The sequence below is a fragment of the Chlorocebus sabaeus genome, chromosome 26 (assembly GCF_047675955.1).
Source record: "Chlorocebus sabaeus isolate Y175 chromosome 26, mChlSab1.0.hap1, whole genome shotgun sequence".
NCBI lineage: Eukaryota > Metazoa > Chordata > Mammalia > Primates > Cercopithecidae > Chlorocebus > Chlorocebus sabaeus.
In genome coordinates this window covers 40,784,542-40,804,045 of record NC_132929.1, presented here as the reverse complement: position 1 = coordinate 40,804,045, position 19,504 = coordinate 40,784,542, and the positions used below count along the sequence as shown (strand labels likewise).

At 44.1% G+C, this 19,504-nt stretch overlaps 1 protein-coding gene across 3 annotated transcripts in view; it reads left to right on the top strand.

Annotated features, from left to right (window-relative positions):
- The first annotated feature begins 5,210 nt into the window (after positions 1-5,210).
- CLPX (caseinolytic mitochondrial matrix peptidase chaperone subunit X) overlaps positions 5,211-19,504 on the top strand; it is a 39,952-nt gene continuing 25,658 nt past the window's right edge. For 2 of the 3 annotated variants that reach the window (XM_008016252.3, XM_073012234.1), the window contains exons 1-3: positions 5,214-5,476; positions 10,527-10,687; positions 11,686-11,803. In XM_008016252.3, coding sequence (XP_008014443.1) covers positions 5,398-5,476; positions 10,527-10,687; positions 11,686-11,803 — 358 coding nt within the window. In that variant the 5' untranslated portion in view covers positions 5,214-5,397. Of the gene's footprint in view, positions 5,477-10,526; positions 10,688-11,685; positions 11,804-19,504 lie in introns of all 3 variants that reach the window. The other variant, XM_008016250.3, reaches the window with a different exon arrangement.

The following is a 19,504-nucleotide window of genomic DNA, read 5'->3' as shown; positions in this document are numbered from 1 at the left end:
GCCTATAATCCCAGCACTTTGGGAGGCCAAAGTGGGCAGATCATGAGGTCAATAGATCGAGACCATCCTGGCCAACATGATGAAACCCCGTCTCTACTAAAAAGACAAATATTAGCTAGGCGTGGTGGCGCACGCTTGTAGTCCCAGCTACTTAGGAGGCTGAGGCAGAAGAATCGCTTAAACTGAGGAGGCAGAGGTTGCAGTGAGCTACGATCGCGCCACTGCACTCCAGCCTGACCACAGAGTGAGGCTCCATCTCAAAAAAAAAAAAGAAAAAAGAAAAGAAAAAAAAAGAAAAAACAAAAGAAAAAGAGTTGTACATAAAATGAAGACATAAAAAGTTATGTGCCTGACTGGGCGCAATGGCTCACGCCTGTAATCCCAGCACTTTGGGAGGCCGAGGCAGGCAGATCACTTGAGGTTAGGGGTTTGAAACTAGCCCGGCCAACATGGTGAAACCCCACCTCCACTAAAAATACAAAAATTAACCAGGCATGGTGCCACTGCACTTCAGCCTGGGTGACAGAGGGAGACTCTCTCTCAAAAAAAAAAAAAAAAAAATGTATGTGCCTTCAGCTATGTAGTTCACAAAAAGTAAATAACTCAAGGAGTTAACTCCTCCAGTGAAAACTATTTGAGCTGGAAAACTGCACTTGACTTTCTTTTTAAAGCATCATTAACCTGTCAGAAAACAGCTGAAAGTAGGTGTGATGTGGAAGGGCTGATGTGACCACAAGTATTTGCCATCACTTTCCTGGTGAAGGATCCATTTTCTCACAGGTATAATCTCAGATGGCTCTGGGTTTTTTGTTTGTTTGTTTGTTTGTTTTTGAGATGGAGTCTCGCTCTGTCGCCCAGGCTGGAGTGCAATGGCGCGATATCGGCTCACTGCAACCTCCACCTCCTGGGTTCAAGCAATTCTCCCACCTCAGACTCCTGAGTAGCTGGGATTACAGGAGTACGCCACCATGCCCAGCTAATTTTTGTATTTTTAGTAGAGATGGGGTTTCACCATGTTGGTCAGGCTGGTCTCAAACTCCTGACCTTGTGATCCACCCTCCTTGGCCTCCCAAAGTGCTGGGATTACAGATGTGAGCCACCATGCCCAGCCAACTCTGTGCTTTTGAACTCATAACTTGAGAGGATGGCCTGATAGGAACCTGACCGAGGTTATCTATGCAGTGCCAAGTGAGAGAGAAGTCCATTGAGCCTCTGGAGCCCCAGCACTCTTTGCTCAGACCCCAAGTTCTGCTCCATCTCATGGCTACTCTGCCACACCATGTAGCAAGGACACTGTTCCAACTTGTGAAATTCAGGTCAGAGAACATACGCTTGTAAAACAGAACATGCTCCTTTGCCAAACAGCCAAGTAGTTCCTAAAGAATGATCTTTAACATCTGAACCATTTCTAACATGGATGTTACTTTATTTAAACTTGACCCCCATCTATGCTTAAATACCACTAGGGAAGTCTTGGTTTATCCCCATGGTACAAGTTCTCTGGTCTAAATACCACTACAAGATTTACAACATCAAAGAGCCTAGCACAAAGATAGTGTCATGCTTATTGGGTGCTGATCCCAATATTTTATCGGTAAATTCTGACCTGCAGAGCATAGTTTTAGAGGAATGCATTGAAACTATCAAATTTCTGCTGCCTGTGTGATAAAACCATCATCAGCCTCATACCAAAGCTACATAACCTTTGTTCACATTGCTGAGGAAAAGTTAAACTAAGTTGTGTACAGCTCCCTCTGTTTTGTACTTTCTAGGGCAAAGTCTATACTCTGCTCATCAGGCAACCTCTGGGAATTCCTTTTGGGACACTCAAAAAGTTGAATTAATCATTGTTTACATTTGTAGAACTTGTGTCTATTAACACTCACCTCTTTGTCCGTTGTAATTTGCATGCTCATGTATTGGATTTTATTTTATTTATTTTTTGAGATAAGAGTCTCACTTTGTCACCCAGGCTGGAGTACAGTGGTGTGATCTCCGCTCACTGCAACCTCCGCCTCCTGGGTTCAAGCGATTCTCCTGCCTTAGCCTCCCAAGTAGCTGGGATTACAGGCACGCACCACCATGCTCTGCTAATTTTTGTATTTTTAGTAGAGACAGGGTTTCACCATGTTGGCCAGACTGGTCTCAAACTCCTGATCTTAGATTACTCGCCCACCTCAGCCTCAGAAAGTGCTGGGATTACAGACGTGAGCCACCACACCCGGCCATGTGTTGTATTTCATGAAGACACCATCCCATGATTCTGCTAAGCAAACGTATTGGTGGAAGATAAGTACTTAATCAAGTATTTACTGAATTTCTACTATGGATTCTGCTCGTGTGTGTGTGTGTGTGTGTGTGTGTGTGTGTGTGTGGTGTGTGTTGTTTTATTTATTATTATTATTTTTGGAGACAGAGTCTCCCTTTGTCGCCCAGGCTGGAGTGCAGTGGTGCAATCTTGGATCACTGTAACCTCCGCCTCCCGGGTTCAAGTGATTCTCCTGCCTCAACCTCCTGAGTAGCTGGGATGACAGGCACCCACCGCCACGCCCAGCTAATTTTTGTATTTTTAGTAGAGGCAGGGTTTCATTATGTTGGCCAGGCTGGTCTCAAACTCCTGACCTCAAGTGATCTACCCACCTTGGCCTCCCAAAGTGCTAGGATTACAGGCGTGAGCCACTGTGCCTGGCCCCAAGTATGTAATTAAGTACCTGCGTCAAAGAGCTCATAGTCCAATTGGGAATATAAGGCTGAACACACATCAACCTGTAAATAAAATTAAATATTCAATGATTCTGGAAATAATATAAGGATATGCTACACAACAATATAAGGATATTCCCATGTCATCATACTACCGGTATATTTTACTTACTATCTTATCTTTCTCCACTACAACGGAAGCTCCACAAGAGGAGGAAAAATTTTTTTTTTTTTTTTTTTTTTTGAGACGGAGTCTCGCTCTGTCCCCCAGGCTGGAGTGCAGTGGCGGGATCTCAGCTCACTGCAAGCTCTGCCTCTCCGGTTTACGCCATTCTCCTGCCTCAGCCTCCCGAGTAGCTGGGACTACAGGCACCCGCCACCTCGCCCAGCTAGTTTTTTGTATTTTTTCGTAGAGACGGGGTTTCACCGGGTTAGGCAGGATGGTCTCGATCTCCTGACCTCATGATCCGCCCGTCTTGGCCTCCCAAAGTGCTGGGATTACAGGCTTGAGCCACTGCGCCCGGCCTGAGGAGGAAAATTTTTTAAACTTCAGTACTATTTCCCCAGTGTCTGGCATGTAACTAGTGGTTAATAAATATTTGTTGACTGAATGAATGCGAAGTCAATTATCTAGAATAGATAGGGAAAAGGAAGTCTTACTGGAGTGGTTTCCCCAGCCTGAGCCTTGATTTAGCAACACTCTTACTCAGCTTACTTACAGCAATGTATAGGTTTTGGCGAACAATCTCTTCATTTTTATAATGAGAAGAAAATGTGACACAATTGAAAAAGAAGGTGGGGGCGGGATGAAAAGAATTTAAATTGGGTGTTACAGGCCCTCAGTTCATTTATAAAAGGAAAGGTTTGTCCTTGACTCAATGAATTTCATACATTGTCTTATTTTCAAAAGAACTATTTTCAAAAAAAAACCCCAGTAATTAAATAGTTCAAGGCAGAGCTGCTCTGGTTGATTTTGGGGTGGCATGGTGGAGTTGGCAGGGAAGGTCCATCTACTTGGTTCCTTCACCTCTACTACAAAGCTATAGCTTCTGAGAAATTTTGCGAACATAGTTTGAAGCACTGGATTGAGGGAACACTGGAGACTCTCCTCTCTCAGAATTCTATTAATGGACTCAGGGGAGGAAGACTAAAGTCTTGGTGAAGGAAGACGTGGGCTCTCTTCTGGTCTCTGCCACTATGCTGAGGGAGTACCAGGAGCCACTTATCCAAAGAGAGAGAAAAAATTGTGGCCTGGGCCAAGGCCAATGACCCTTCTCACAGCTAGACACAGGGACCTAGAAGCCACATTTCTCTGGACTGGATGGAGATTGATGAGGGCTGACTTGTGTGACCTGGTCTTGCCTCTCCCTTTGCTGCCTCCCCATCCCCACCCGCAAAGCTCAGAAATAAAGGCACCTAAGCTCACTTGGCAATTTCTCTGGGGTTCAGAGTTAATAAGAATCTCATACACAACGTAAATACTCAATCTGGCACCAACCCAGATGGGACAAGGGCGTGACTCACTTGTCACCATCCTCCATCTTGTGCAGCCGGTCCATCTGTTTAGCTGTGCAGAAGCAAACCCTGCAAGAGGGCTCAAACAAAGCCTAACAGAAAAGGGTTTAATGAATGGAGTATTTACTAGCGTGTGTTCAGGTTTAAGAAAACCAGTCGGGCGTGGTGGCTTACGTCTGTAATCCCAGCACTTTGGGAGGGCGAGGGGAGAGGATGACTTGAGCCCAGGAGTTCGAGACCAGCCTGGGCAACATAGGGAGACCTCATCTTTACTAAATAAGGAGGGAAGGAGGGAGGGAGGGAGGGAGGGAGACAACCCTCAAGACTGTAAAACACCCACGGACTACCAACAGCTGGAAGCTTTATCACCACGAGGCCTGAAAGAACAAGGAGAGGGAGCTCTTACCACCTAACAGTTGTTGCTTAGGTAACTAACTGACAATACCACCTCCATGTTACAAGTGATGAAACTAAGGAGAATGAGAAGACAAGGAACACAGGATGTGGAATCGCGGGGGAAGAAACTTAAGTGAATCTGAAGCATCTAGCGGCTACCAAGGTACTTTAGAGACTTCCCCCGTGGATGGGTAAGCTACCATCCTCACCTAGACCTTCCCTGCCGCCCACCGAAAGTGACCGGCGAAGAGCTTGACTATGACGACTAGGGACTACAAGTCCCGGCATGCATCTCTCCGCGTCTATCTCAAAACCTTTCAACTTTAGGATAAAAGGGCTTTTGGCAACCATGCGCCTCGGGACCTGTAGTCGCCGCAGTTGGGGCTAGGCGCTTGCCGTAGCGCACTCATCGGCGCCCGCGGCACCGCCCCCTCGCCTTCGCCTCACGTAGCTTCTCCAGCGCGCATACGCGGCGCGTACCCACGCCCTCCGCCCCCTCCCCGGGCCTACGGCGCAGGCGCGCGCAAGCTCCGCGGGCCCGGTAGGCTGGGGGTTGGGGGAGAAGGAGGGGAAGGGAGGGGGGGTTGGGTGTCTAGTCTGGTGAGTAGACGGCTGTGGGGCACAGAAGCGCGAAGGCCTAGCTGCAGGGCAGGTGAACTCTGCACGGGGTCTAGGGCCCGCGGAAGGGTTCGGAACCGAGTCAGCGCTCCTTGCGAGCAGGATTCGCGCAGCTGAGACCCGGTGGTCCTCAGGGGGCGAAGCCCCGGCCTAGGCCCCGCGGAAATGCCCAGCTGCGGTGCTTGTACTTGCGGCGCAGCTGCCGCCCGGCTCATCACCTCCTCACTCGCCTCCGCGCAGAGAGGTAACGAAATAGTGCCACTCCTGAGCCCTCAGCCTAGGGGGAGGGGGTGGACTGGCCGGTGGGTGAGGGGGTCCCGGGGAGGGCACGAGGCCTGCTGCGCCCGGGGAGTGTGAGGGAATGGGCGGCACTTCGCCCGGCACCCACTGCTTTCCCCGTGGAATGGGGCTCTGCCGACCTCTGGAGCAGCCGTTGCTCAAATTGGAAGTAAACTTCCCACGCGTCTTTCTGCGCGCTTTCAGGCCCGCTGACTTTGGGGCCGGAATGCGGCCACTTCGTAGAAACCCTGAAAGAGGCACAAAATGTTCCTCTTATTAAAAAATGCCTCCAGATCCCACTCAGCCCTGCCGGGGACCGCCGCCTGCCCCGGCCGCGGCTCTTCTTCCGCAGCCTGGCCGGGATCCCTCTCGGGCCCGTTGGGGGCTCCAGGAGGGGCTCGGCTGAGGGGCTGTCCCTGCTAGGGTCCCCTAGGACTCAGGGCACCCAGCTGACCGTCCCGGACGCAAGCCGCGCGATACCAGAGATGTTACTATCACTGTGAGGCCCAGACACTGGGACATAAACAAGGTTCACAATATTTCCCGGCGTCAGGCAAGCCCCGGGGCACGCAGGACATCGGCGGGGGAGATGGGGAGAGGTCCCGCAGGAGTTGGTTCGGAAGTCCTTGGGTGTTTCAGCAGTCCTTTGCTGGCTTTCCCAACTTGACCGGGAGGTAGTTTCCTAAGAGTGGCGCATGTTGTTTACCTTTCCTTTCTGTTTATCTGAAGCTGTGAAAGAATGGCGCCCCAGCCAAGAGAGTCTGGAAAATAAACTCTTTTTCTCTTCCTCAAATCTATGGATGTCAGACCACGAGGCTAGATCCTGTTATAATCACTGACTTCTAGACAAATTCTTTTTATTTTGACTTACCGGTTCATGACTCTTGGTTGGATTTTTAAAAAGGTCCCTTTTATCTAACTTTTAAACCAATTATAAAATCCTTATTGTTTACTAAATATATCTTCCAGTTTCTTTACTACACAAGGAGGGATTGAATGAGGTAATGTGGGCAGAAGCATTTTGTAAAATGATACATAAATGTAAGAGAGTGAATTTAATCCTAAATCATTGTTAAGCCTCAACCAGTAGATGTCCCGATTCCAGGAATTCGATTTGCAAACACTTTAAAGTGTTTTTTTAATCCATTTATGTGACATACATTAATATTTGTCGAGGGCCCACTATGTGCCAGGTCTTTTAGTGCTGGAGGTAAGAGTGGAGAATAAGTCCTCACCCTCATGTTTAAATCTAGTGGAGTAGACAAAGAATAATACAGTTTACAGTGGTTGGATGAAGTATATGTGCGTTCTCTTTGGGCAGGGACGGCTTCTTTGAAAGTGTTCTTGATCTGTTCTAGCCAAGAGTCCGTGAACACTTTTGAATCATAGGAGATAAGCAGTTATTTTTTTTTATTTTCAAAACGACTGGTTTCTTTCTTTTCTTCTTTTCCTTCCCTCCTTCCTGTCTTTCTTTCCGTCTGCCTTTTTTTTTTTTTTTTTTTTTTGAAACAGAGTCTCGCTCTGTCGCCCAGGCAGGAGTGCAGTGGCGCAATCTTGGCTCACTGCAAGCTCCACCTCCCAGGTTCATGCCATTCTCCTGCCTCAGCCTCCCGAGTAGCTGGGACTACCGGCGCCCGCCACCACGTTCGGCTAATTTTTTGTATTTTTAGTAGAGACGGGGATTTCACGGTGTTAGCCAGGATGGTCTGGATCTCCTGATCTTGTGATCCGCCCGCCTCTGCCTCCCAAAGTGCTGGGATTACAGGCGTGAGCCACCGCCCCTGGCCTCTTTCTGTGTTTCTTGATGGAATCTGCTCTGTTACCCAGGCTGGAGTGCAGTAGCGTGATCTGGGCTCACTACAACCCCCGCCTCCTGGGTTCAAGCGATTCTCCTGCCTCAGCCTCCCGAGTAAGCTGGGATTACAGGCGTGCACTACCACGCCCAACTAATTTTTATATTTTTAGTAGAGACGGATTTTGCCATGTTTGTCAGGCTGATCTCCAACTCCTGAACCGCAGGTGATCCACCTGCCTCGGCCTCCCAAAGTGCTGGGATTACAGGCGTGAGCCACCGCACCTGGACTAGTATTTCTTTTTAAAAACAGTTGTTCTGAAATTTAGAAAGCTTTGTCTGTATGATAAAGTTCTGTAAACAGTGAAACTTCAATTGTGTTTTCTGGTTGCTGCCAGGTAATCTGGTGAAATATACTTTACAGAAATACTCTGTTTTGGCTTTCAGAGCTTCTTCACCTGAGGTGTACTGGCCCCCAAAGGGTCTTTGGATAGAATTCAGAGGTTCTGTGAACTTTATTTTCACTAAGCTCTAGCTGAAACATAAGATTTCCTTGACCTATGAATGTTCGCAACACATCCACAGTAGTCTTGGAAGTGTCTGTGAATTTGTCATCAATCAAAATCAGAAATATTTTCATATCACATAGTTGTTGATATTTCAGAATATTGTTCATACTTTTTGCTACTTTGAAATCATAGTAATTATTTTAAAAACTTAGATCTTATTTAATTTTGCTTGTTAATAAAGAGGAATATTTTTAAAATTTTTTTGATAACTACTTTATAATTTGTTTTCTTTGTTATGTATTTTTTTTATACATTTAAAAATATTTTAGGCTGGGCGTGGTGGCTCAAGCCTGTAATCCCAGCACTTTGGGAGGCCGAGACGGGCGGATCACGAGGTCAGGAGATCGAGACCATCCTGGCTAACGCGGTGAAACCCCGTCTCTACTAAAAAATGCCAAAAAACTAGCTGGGCGAGGTCGCGGGCGCCTGTAGTCCCACCTACTCAGGAGGCTGAGACAGGAGAATGGCCTAAACCTGGGAGGCGGAGCTTGCAATGAGCTGAGATCCGGCCACTGCACTCCAGCCTCGGCGACAGAGCGGGACTCCGTCTCAAAAAAAAAAAAAAAAAAAAAAATCTGAGAAGAGATCTATTCAGAGGCTTCAATAGGCTGCTCAAGGGGTTCATGGCACAAAAAGTGTTAGAAACCCCAATTAGTTTGCTACAGAGCTTTATCATTTTTATGATAATTTTATGATTGGTGAATGGTCATTTTGATTGCATCTGTCACTCTCCGTCAATTTTTTTTTTTTTTTGAGACGGAGTCTCACGCTGTTGCTCAGGCTGGAGTACAGTGGTGCCATCTCTGCTCGCTGCAACCTCCACTTCCCAGGTTCAAGCGATTCTCCTGCTTCAGCCTCCTGGGTAGCTGGGACTACAGGCGCGTGCCACCATGCCCAGCTAATTTTTTGTATTTTTAGTAGAGATAAGGTTTCACCATATTAGCCAGGATGGTCTCAATCTCCTGACCTCGTGATCCTCCCGCCTTGGCCTCCCAAAGTGCTGGGATTACAGGCATGAGCCACTGCACCTGGCCCCCTCAATTACTTTTTCTAAGCCTACTTTTGAGTTTGATACTATATTTATTTATTTTGAGACAGAGCCTTGCTCTGTTGCCCAGGCTGGTGTACAGTGGCACAATCTCCACTCGCTGCAACCTCTGCCTCGTTCAAGCGATTCTCCTGCCTCAGCTTCCCGAATAGCTGGGATTACAGGTGCCTGTTACCACGCCTGGCTACTTTTTGTATTTTTAGTAGAGACGGGGTTTCATCATGTTGGCCAGGCTGGTCTTAAACTCCTGACCTCAAGTGATCCACCCACCTCAACCTCCTAAAGTGCTGGGTGGGATTACAGGTGTGAGGCACCGCACCTGGCTCCTTCAATTTTTTTTATTGTGGCAAGATACATGTAAGATTTACATGACTTAACTATTTTTAGTGTATAGTTCGGTAGTATTAGGTACATTGATACTGTGCAACCATTGCCATCACCTTGTAAAACTGAAGCTCTGTACCCATTAAAACAATAACTCTCCATTTTCCCCAACCCCCAGGAACCGCCATTCTACTCACTGTCTCTATGATTTTGCCTTCTAAGTACCACATATAAGTGGAATAACACAATTTTTTAAATAACTTTTTTTTTTTTTTGAGACGGAGTCTTCCTCTGTTGCCCAGGCTGGAGTGCAGTGGCACGATCTTGGCTCACTGCAACCTCCACCTCCTGGGTTCAAGCAATTCACCTGCCTCAGCCTCCTGAGTAGCTGGGATTACAGACGCCTGCCAGAACACCCAGCTAATTTTTGTGTTTTTAGTAGACAGGGTTTCACCATGTTGGCTAGCCAGGCTGGTCTCGAACTCTGGGATTATAGCCGTGAGCCACCGCGCCTGGCCTTAAAGACCATTTGAAGTTTGTTTCCATTGTTATAGATTTTTTTTTTTTTTTTTTTTTTTTTTGAGATGGAGTCTTGCTCTGTCACCCAGGCTGGAGTGTGGTGGCACGACCTCAGTTTGCTGCAACCTTTGCCTCCTGGGTTCAAGCGATTCTCCTGCCTCAACCTCCGGAGTAGCTGGGATTACAGGAACCCACCACCACGCCTGGCTAATTTTTTTTTTTTAGTAGAGACGGGGTTTCACCATGTTGGCCAGGCTGGTTTTGAACTCCTGATCTCAAGTGATCCACCCACCTTGGCCTCCCAAAATGCTAGGATTACAGCGGTGAGCCACCACACCTGGCCCAGATAGTATTCTTATATAATAACAGACGAGTTGCTGTCAGATGTTTATTCTCATTGGTAGAAATAATAAGAATATAGGGCATAAATGGCCTTTTTAAAAATCTTACAGGTGAGGCAGGTGTTTAACTCCATTCAAACTTTGAAAAAGCCACATATTGTTATGACATGGGTGATCTTACCTTCTAAAGGACACATACAGAAAGAAAAACCTTTATTTATCTAGAATCTTTCAGAAGCTCAGACCTGGCCTGTTTTTGAAAGGACTTTGCCTCTATTGGTGTCATTATTTTCTCTCAGTTTATATTACTGCTGTGAAAATGATAGCTTTTTTTCAACCTCCTTTATGCTCAAGGAATTTTTGTTTCCAGGGGATTTACTGAGGCATATCTATATTTGATGTAGATTTCCTTTTATTTTCAGGTATTTCTGGTGGTCGTGTTCATATATCAGTTTTAGGAAGGCTTGGAACATTTGAAACTCAGATTCTGCGAAGAGCTCCTCTTAGATCCTTTACAGAAACGCCAGCATACTTTGCCTCAAAAGATGGGATAAGTAAAGATGGTTCTGGAGATGGAAATAAGGTAATTATTTTATCTTATTGGCACCTGTACACATTGTGAGTTCCCTCCTTTAAAAAAATATAATAGTACTGTCTTACTGTCTTATATGTTTTCTGTAGGCAATATGAGATAGCTAAAATGATCTGAAGAATTTTATGTAATTAGATGTTTCATTTTGAACCTTAAAATACTTTTATAAGCATTGCACATAGTAAGCAGTAATTAAAATTTGTAACACCCCAAAGTAGTAAAGAAGTGTCATTAAATGACTGTTGGTCAGTAGGATTGAATGAGGAATAGCCATCATTTCCTGCTTTCATATAACTCTTATAACTTGTGACAGTATAAACCTCACTTTATCCTCTACCTAAAAATTTCAGATTCGTGGTGTAACTTAATGTTGGGCTACTCTGGTAGCCTAAAAATTTCAGATTTCTGGTACAGATTTATGTTGTAGCTAGCAAGTAGATGATTGGTAGTTGTATTGAGTCAGTGACTTACCAGTTTTTTTCATTATGTGAATTTGACTAACACTTGAGTTAATCTTATATGTTAGACAAAATGTGAGGCACTTACATGTCCATACTTAATCTTAACAGTGACTCTCTGATGTGGGTAAAATTACTTCTATTTTAGAGATGAGAAAAGTTAGATCTAAGAATAATCAGAGTCACTACCTACCATGATGATAACTCCTGATCCAATTTCATTGAAATGTAGTTTTTTTCCCTTAGTAAATTTTCTAGTGCCTGAGTCATTGAATAAAAACTCTTTATTATATATGTTGGCACATGTTATATAAAAGAAGACTACAGATATACATGCATTTACTAGAACTGATTTGATTTTTGAAGTAAATAGATCTTCTGACACCAGAAATAGTAGAATTATATTAATAATTTCATCCTAGAAACTTAGAAAATTATAAAATTAATTACAAACAGTATTGTTTATATTTAAGTTGGTTGCCTGAAACTAATAATTGACATTCTTCCTTTTTTCTCCTTCATAAACATTAGAAATCAGCAAGTGAGGGTAGTAGTAAGAAATCAGGCTCTGGGAATTCTGGGAAAGGTGGAAACCAGCTACGCTGTCCTAAATGTGGCGACTTGTGCACACATGTAGAGACCTTTGTGTGTAAGTATTACATCTTCTACTGCTCTTTTTTCCCTACATTTTCTATAAATTATTAAATGTATAAAAATATGTAAATTATGTAAAATTTATAAATATAGGCCAGGCACAAATGGCTCATGCCTATAATCCCAGCACTTTGGAAGGTGGAGATGGGAGGATCCCTTGAGCCTAGGAGTTCAAGACCTGCCTGGGCAACATGTTGAGACACCTGTCTTTACAAAAAAATAAAATAAAATAATAAAAAGGCCAGATATCTGGTGGTGCATACCTGTAGTCATAATCATGCCACTGTACCCCATCCTGGGTGACAGAGACCCTGTCTCCAAAAAAAATATATATGTATGTATATATATAAAATATATATAAATTGTATTAAATGTGTAGAAATATGGATTATATGAAATAGATAAATTAATGTGACTTTGTATGTTATATAAATTATATATAAATTGTATGAGCTTACCTGATTATCTCTTATGTTCACCATATACTAGAAAATTCTCAGGACTGGTAATACTTTGCACTGTTGTGTAAGAGATAATTTAAGAAAAATATTTGCTTCTTTATTTTGCTTAATTGTGTTTATTTCAGATTGGATTTTGTGAATTTCTGGGTGTGATCATTAGGCTATAGGAGAACCAGGACTTATTTATTCTGTATTTATTACTACATTCTTCAAATACATACTGAGTATCACATGGCTGGGAAGGCTAGTCATTCATATATTAAGGTAAATTCCCTTAGTACTTACCAAAGGAGGTAAGCCCTCAATTCTGGGAAGCATCTGATAATTATTAATGATTCAGACACTCGGAGAAGGAAGAAATCAGGGCTGGGCACTGTGACTCACACCTGTAATCCCAGCACTTTTGGAGTCTGAGGTAGGCAGATTGAGCCCAGAAGTTCAAAACCAGCCTGAGCAACATGGCAAAACTCCATATGTATTAAAAAAAATTAAAAAATTAGCCAGGCCTGGTGGTGCATGGCTATAGTTCCAGCTACTTAGGGACTGAGATCATGAGGGTCGCTTAAGTCCGGGAGGTGAGGCTGCAGCGAGCCAGCCATTGAACACCAGCCTTGGTGACAAAGCAAGACCCTGTCTCAAAAAAAGAAAAAAGGAAGAAGGGAAATAATCAACTGTCCTACTTTTGCTGTTAGCGTCAGTAACTCTCTGAAATGCAAAGATTCTCCTACAGATATTTTCATCAATGAATCAAATAATCAAAAAACTCATTACTTACATGACTTAGAGTTAGTGGTAATGAATTGTACCACCATGTCAGCCTTCCTCTACAATCCAATTGAAGAAACTTCAAGATTATAAGACTTCAGTGTTTGATGGTTGGCTAGAGGGTATTCTCTATCTCCTAATCCTAATATTGAGACTTTGGTTACAATTTCACACTTACCATTAACATTAATTGGCCACTGTATGAAAAGGTACTAGATGTAGTATGTTTTTATGTACTGGAAAGACTTAAAGTAGCTCCATCCCATAGCTGGAATATTAGAGGTTCTGAACAAAATTTAATTTGGATCTCAACATAAAATGAAAGTGGGCCGGGCACAGTGACTCACACCAGTAATCACAGGACTTTGGGAGTCCGAAGCAGGCTGATCACTTGAGGTCAGGAGTTGAGACCAGCCTGCTCAACATGGTGAAACCCCATCTCTACTAAAAATACAAAAATTAGCCAGGCATAGTGGCGTACATCTGAAGTCCCAGCTGTTTGGGAGGCTGAGACTGGAGAATCGCTTGAACCTGGGAGGTGGAGGTCCTGGTGAGCCAAAATCACACCAGCGCACTCCTCCAGCCTGGGCAACAGCAAAACTGCATCTCAAAAAAAAAAAAAAATGGTAGAACTGGATGATAAAACCTTCTAAACAAATTTGATGTGATATAATAAAATTATACAGAGGCTGAAAATTGCTTAATTTATGAGGTCAGTGTCTCCTATTTTAACCAAGAAATTTTCCTCCTTTTTTTTCTTCAAAAAAACATTTCGACGTTTACAGACCTAAAGAATACTTTCTTGCCAGGCGTGGTGGCTTACGCCTGTAATCCCAGCACTTTGGGAGCCTGAGGTAGGCGGATCACCTGAGGTCAGGCGTTCGAGACCAGCCTGGCCAATGTGGTGAAACCCCATCTGTACTAAAAATACAAAATTAGCTGGGCGTGGTGGTGGGCACCTATAATCCCAGCTACTTGGGAAGCTGAGGCATGAGAATTGCTTGAACCCAGGAGGCAGAGGCTGCAGTGAGCCGAGATCACACCACTGTACTCTAGCCTGGGAAACGAGTGAAACTCTGTCTCCAAAAAAGAAAAAAGAATAATTTCTTAGAGTAGAAAAGGAAAGAAACTAATATTTAATAAATGCCAACATATATAGTTTTGTTCTTGGAACCTTAATTTTGCCAGAACGAAGAGTATTCTCCTTTTTATAAATGAAGAAACTGAGATTTAGCAAGTTTAAGTAACTCATTCAAGGTCACATAGCAGTGAAGATTTGCTATTCAGAAATTCCTATATCATACATTTCTACCATCTGGAGATTCTTTAGGGGTAAACTAGCTCCTCTTGGGATTAAATTTATTTTTCTTCTATGCATTCTTTCCAAAACTTGCCAGGTTGTATTAGTCATTAAAGGTGACTGTTAAACTTAGAGATTTCCAAACTCCTTCCCTAGAGATTAAGATTCTGTAGATGTGGAATGGGGTCCTAGAATCTGTATATTAGTAGTATATGTATATTATTAGTTAGACCAAGTGTGGAAATACTATAGTGTAATCAGTTCAAGGCTGAGGCCTGTTTGCTTTGAGAATTCTAATTGGGGGTGGTGATATGGGAGTAGAAAATGTGGAAGGGCAGGCCAGGTGCGGTGGCTCAAGCCTGTAATCCCAGCACTTTGGGAGGCTGAGACGGGCGGATCATGAGGTCAGGAGATTGAGACCATCCTGGCTAACATGGTGAAACCCTGTCTCTACTAAAAAATACAAAAAACTAGCTGGGCGAGGTGGCGGGCGCCTGTAGTCCCAGCTACTCGGGAGGCTGAGGCAGGAGAATGGCGTAAACCCGGGAGGTGGAGCTTGCAGTGAGCTGAGATTCGGCCACTGCACTCCAGCCTGGGTGACAGAGCGAGACTCCATCTCAAAAAAACAAAAAACAAAATGTGGAAGGGAAGAAAAAAAAAGAGCACACACTTAAACGTACAAAATTAATAAGCAAATGTGTTGATTCAGAGACATCGCTAGGCTCAGAAAATATGTAGATGATCATGACACCGTCCGTGTCCTCTGTAACTATTTGTAGGCCCTAGCAGTGCAGTAAGCCCCTCCTCCCTTAGTTTTGCATACCCATATTAAAAGTCTTTTCAGAATGCATCCTTTTTAATCCTTCTGTGTCTGATCATTAAAAGTTGGGTCTTCACAGTACTAAAGAGAGTTTCACTTGATCTCAGGTTACTAACAGGTTGAGCTTCCATAGTCTGAAAATCTGGAGTTCAAAATGCTCCAAAATCCTAAACTTGTGAGTGCATCATGATGCTTAAAGGAAATGCTCCGTTGGAGCATTTCAGATTTCAGATTTCATGTAGGGGTGCTTAACCAGTGTATTTCTGCAAATATTCCAAAACCTGAAAACATTTGAACTCTGAAACACTTCTGGTCCCATGCATTTTGGTTAAGGGATACTCAGCCTGCTTTTTTGTTTGTTTTTTGTTTTTATTATTTGTTTGAGACAGAGTTTTGCTGTTCTCACCCAGGCTGGAGTGCAGTGGCACGATCTCAGCTCACTGCAACTTCTGCCACCTGGATTCAAGTGCCAGCCCCAGGTGCCTCAGCCTCAGCCTCCCAAGTAGCTGGGATTACAGGTGGCCACCACCATGCCAGGCTAATTTTTGTGTTTTTGGTAGAGATAGGGTTTCACCTTCTTGACCAGGCTGGTCTGGAATTCCTGACCTCAGGTGATTCACCCGCCTCGGCCTCCCAAAGTGCTGGCATTACAGGTGTGAGCCACCATGCCCAGCCTGCATTTTGTTTAAGTCTGCATTTATTTGGATACTAGTTCGTAAACATCTTTTTATATGCTTTTTGGTCACTTGTGATTCTTTTGTGAATGGCCTGTTTAGGTAATTGTCTAGTTTTTTGTAATTGTTTTTTTTTTTTTTTTTTTTGAAACAGAGTCTCGCTCTGTCTCCCAGGGTGGAGTGCAGTGGCGCCATCTCGGCTCACTGCAAGCTCCGCCTTCTGGGTTTACACCATTCTCCTGCCTCAGCCTCCCGAGTAGCTGGGACTACAGGCGCCTGCCACCTCGCCCAGCTAGTTTTTTTTTTTTTTTTTGTATTTTTTAGTAGAGATGGGGTTTCACCATGTTAGCCAGGATGGTCTCGATCTCCTGACCTCGTGATCCGCCCGTCTCAGCCTCCCAAAGTGCTGGGATTACAGGCTTGAGCCACCGTGCCCGGCCTACTTTTTTGTATTTTTAATTACTTGAGGAATGCATATATCTATCCTCCTTTATGAGAAAAGAATAGACCCTTATAGATGGAGCTAAAGTTCTATAACATATCTTCATTGAACATGTGATTTTTTTTTAAAGTATAAATAGCGTATTCATATTTTCGCAAATTGCTTGTTTTCAGTATGCAATGTTTTGAGAGCTGTGTATGTTAATGCAGTTGACTCTTGAACAGTGGGTTTGAATTGCTCGGGCCCACTTATACCTAGCTTTTATTTGGCCAGACACATATGGCCAGCATATATGAGGAGCTAACTTCATATATGTGGGTTCCACAGGGCCAACTGCAGGACTTGAGTATGCATGGATTTGGTTATATGTGGGTGGTCCTAGAACTAGTCTCCTACGTGTGCCATGGGACAGCTGTACATGTGGGCCTAGTCCTTTCCTTTTAAAAATTTGTTCGAGATATCATAATTCATATACCATGCAATTCATCTTCAGTAGTTTTAAAATATTTACCAAGTTGTGGCCCGGCACGGTGGCTCACACCTGTAATCCCAGCACTTTGAGAGGCTGAGGCGGGCAGATCACGAGGTTGGGAGTTCGAGACCAGCCTGACCAACATAGTGAAACCCCATCTCTACTAAAAATACAAAAATTAGCTGGGCTTGGTAGCAACCACTTGTAATCCCAGCTGCTTGGGAGGCTGAGACAGGATAATTGCTTGAACCTGGGAGGCGGAGGTTGCAGTGAACCTAGATCATGCCACTGTACTCCAGCCTGGGTGACAGAGCAAGACTCTGTCTCAAAAAAAAAAAAAAAAAGGCCAGGAGCGGTGGCTCACGTCTGTAATCCCAGCACTTTGGGAGGCCAAGGTGGGCGGATGACAAGGTGTGAAGATCGAGACCATCCTGACTAACACTAACTCTACTAAAAGCACAAAAAATTAGCCTGATGTGGTGGCACACGCCTGTAGTCCCAACTACTCAGGAGGCTGAGGCAGGAGAATCTCTTGAACCCAGGGGGCAGAGGCTGCAGTGAGCCGAGATCACACCACTGCACTCCAGCCTGGGTGACAGAGAAAGACTTCGTCTTGTCTCAAAAAGAAAAAAAAGATATTTACCAGGTTGAATGATCATCTCCACTATCTAATTCCAGAACATTTTTTATCATCCCAGAAAGAAACTCCATAGCCGTTAGTCACTCTCCACCCTTCTCCCCTCCTAGCCCTGTTAACTATTAACTACTTTCTCTATCAATGGATTTGTCTACTCTGTATCTCATACAATGTAATTATATGCTATATGGCATTTCATATCAGCCTTCTTTTCTTTAGCTTAATGTTTTCAAAGTTTATCCAGGTTGCAGCATATATCAGTATTTCATTGCTTTTTATGGCTGAATAATATTTCATTGTTTAGACATTCATCAGGTGATGGACATTTAGATTGTTTCTACTTGTTGGCTGTTCTGAATAATGCTCCTGTGAACATCTGTGTACCAGTTTTTGTGTGACATACGTTTCTAATTCTCTTGGGTATATGTTTAGGAGTGGAATTGCTGGGTCATGTGTTAACTGTTTAGTTTCTACAGAATTGCCAAACTCTTTTCCATAGCAGCTGTACCATTCTACAATCCGACCAGCAATATGAGGGTTCCAGTTTCTCCACATCCTTTTTACCACTTGTCTTTCTTTTTTTTGTTTGTTTTTTTGAGACCGAATCTCGCTCTGTCACCAGGTTGAAGTACAGTGGCATGATCTCAGCTCACTGCAACCTCCACCTCCCAGGTTCAAGCAATTCTCCTGTCTCAGCCTCCCATGTAGCTGGGATTATAGGTGCCCACCACCACACACAGCTAATTTTTGTATTTTTAGTAGAGAAGGGGTTTCACCATATTGGTCAGGCTGATCTTGAACTCCTGACCTCAGGTGATCTTCCTGCCTCAGACTCCCAGAATGCTGAGATTACAGGCATGAGCCACTGCGCCCAGCCTATCTTTCTTTATTCATAGTGGACATGAAGTGGTATCTCATCATGGGCTTCTTTTGATTTTATTTTGTTTTTAGAAACAGGGTCTTGCTCTGTCGCCCAGGCTACAATGCAGTGGCGCAGTCATAGCTCATAGTAGCCTCACCTTCTCTGTTCAAGTTGTCCTCCCACGTTAGCATCTTGAATAGCTGGGACTATAGGCACATGCCACCGCAGAGACAGGGTCTCATTTATGTTGCCCAGGCTGGTCGCGAACTCCTGGGCTCAAGTAATTCTCCTGCCTTGGCTTCCCAAAGTGCTGGGATTTTGTGCTACCTCTGGGGATTCACTGTAGTTTTGATTTGTATTTCCCTAATGACTAATGATGTTAATCTTTTCTTGTTTTTTGGTCATTTGTCTGTCTTCTTTGGAGAAGTGTCTATTTAAATCCTTTGTCTTTCTTCCTCCCCGCCCCGACCCCAGGCGGAGTTTCGCTTATTACCCAGGCTGGAGTGCAGTGGCACGATCTTGGCTCACTGCAGTTTCCACCTCCTGGGTTCAAGCAGTTCTCTGCCTCAGACTCCTGAGTAGCTGGGATTACAGGCGCCCACCACCACGCCTGGCTAATTTTTTTGTATTTTTAGTAGAGATGGGGTTTCACCATCTTGGCCAGACTGGTCTTGAACACCTGTGACCTTGTGATCCTCCCACTTCAGCTTCCCAAACCAACAAAATTTTACATAAAGCAATATAGGATACTTGTAGTAGCTGTTTAAAGGAAAAAATTTGTCTCCTGGTAACTTAATAAAATTAGATTTTTGCCCTTGTTTTTGGAGTGAAAATGCACGGTGAAAATTGGCCAGGCACGGTGGGGGCTCATGCCTGTAATCCCAGCAGTTTGGAAGGCCAAGGAGGGTGGATCACCTGAGGTCAGGAGTTCGAAACCAGCCTGACCAACATGGAGAAACCCCGTCTCTACTGAAAATACAAAATTAGCTAGACGTGGTGGTGCATGCCTGTAATCCCAGCTACTTCGGAGACTGAGGGAGGAGAATCACTTGAACCCAGGAGGCGGAGGTTGCGGTGAGCTGAGATTGTGCCATTGGACTCCAACCTGGGCAACAAGAGCGAAACCCCGTCTCAAAAAAAAAGTGCATTGCAATGCTTGTATTTTTTCCCCCCAGATAGCATTTTGATAAATAACATCGAGTCCTTGAATTTTAGGGATATGTTGAAAATATGTCAATGTAAAATTGTATTGCAAATATTCAA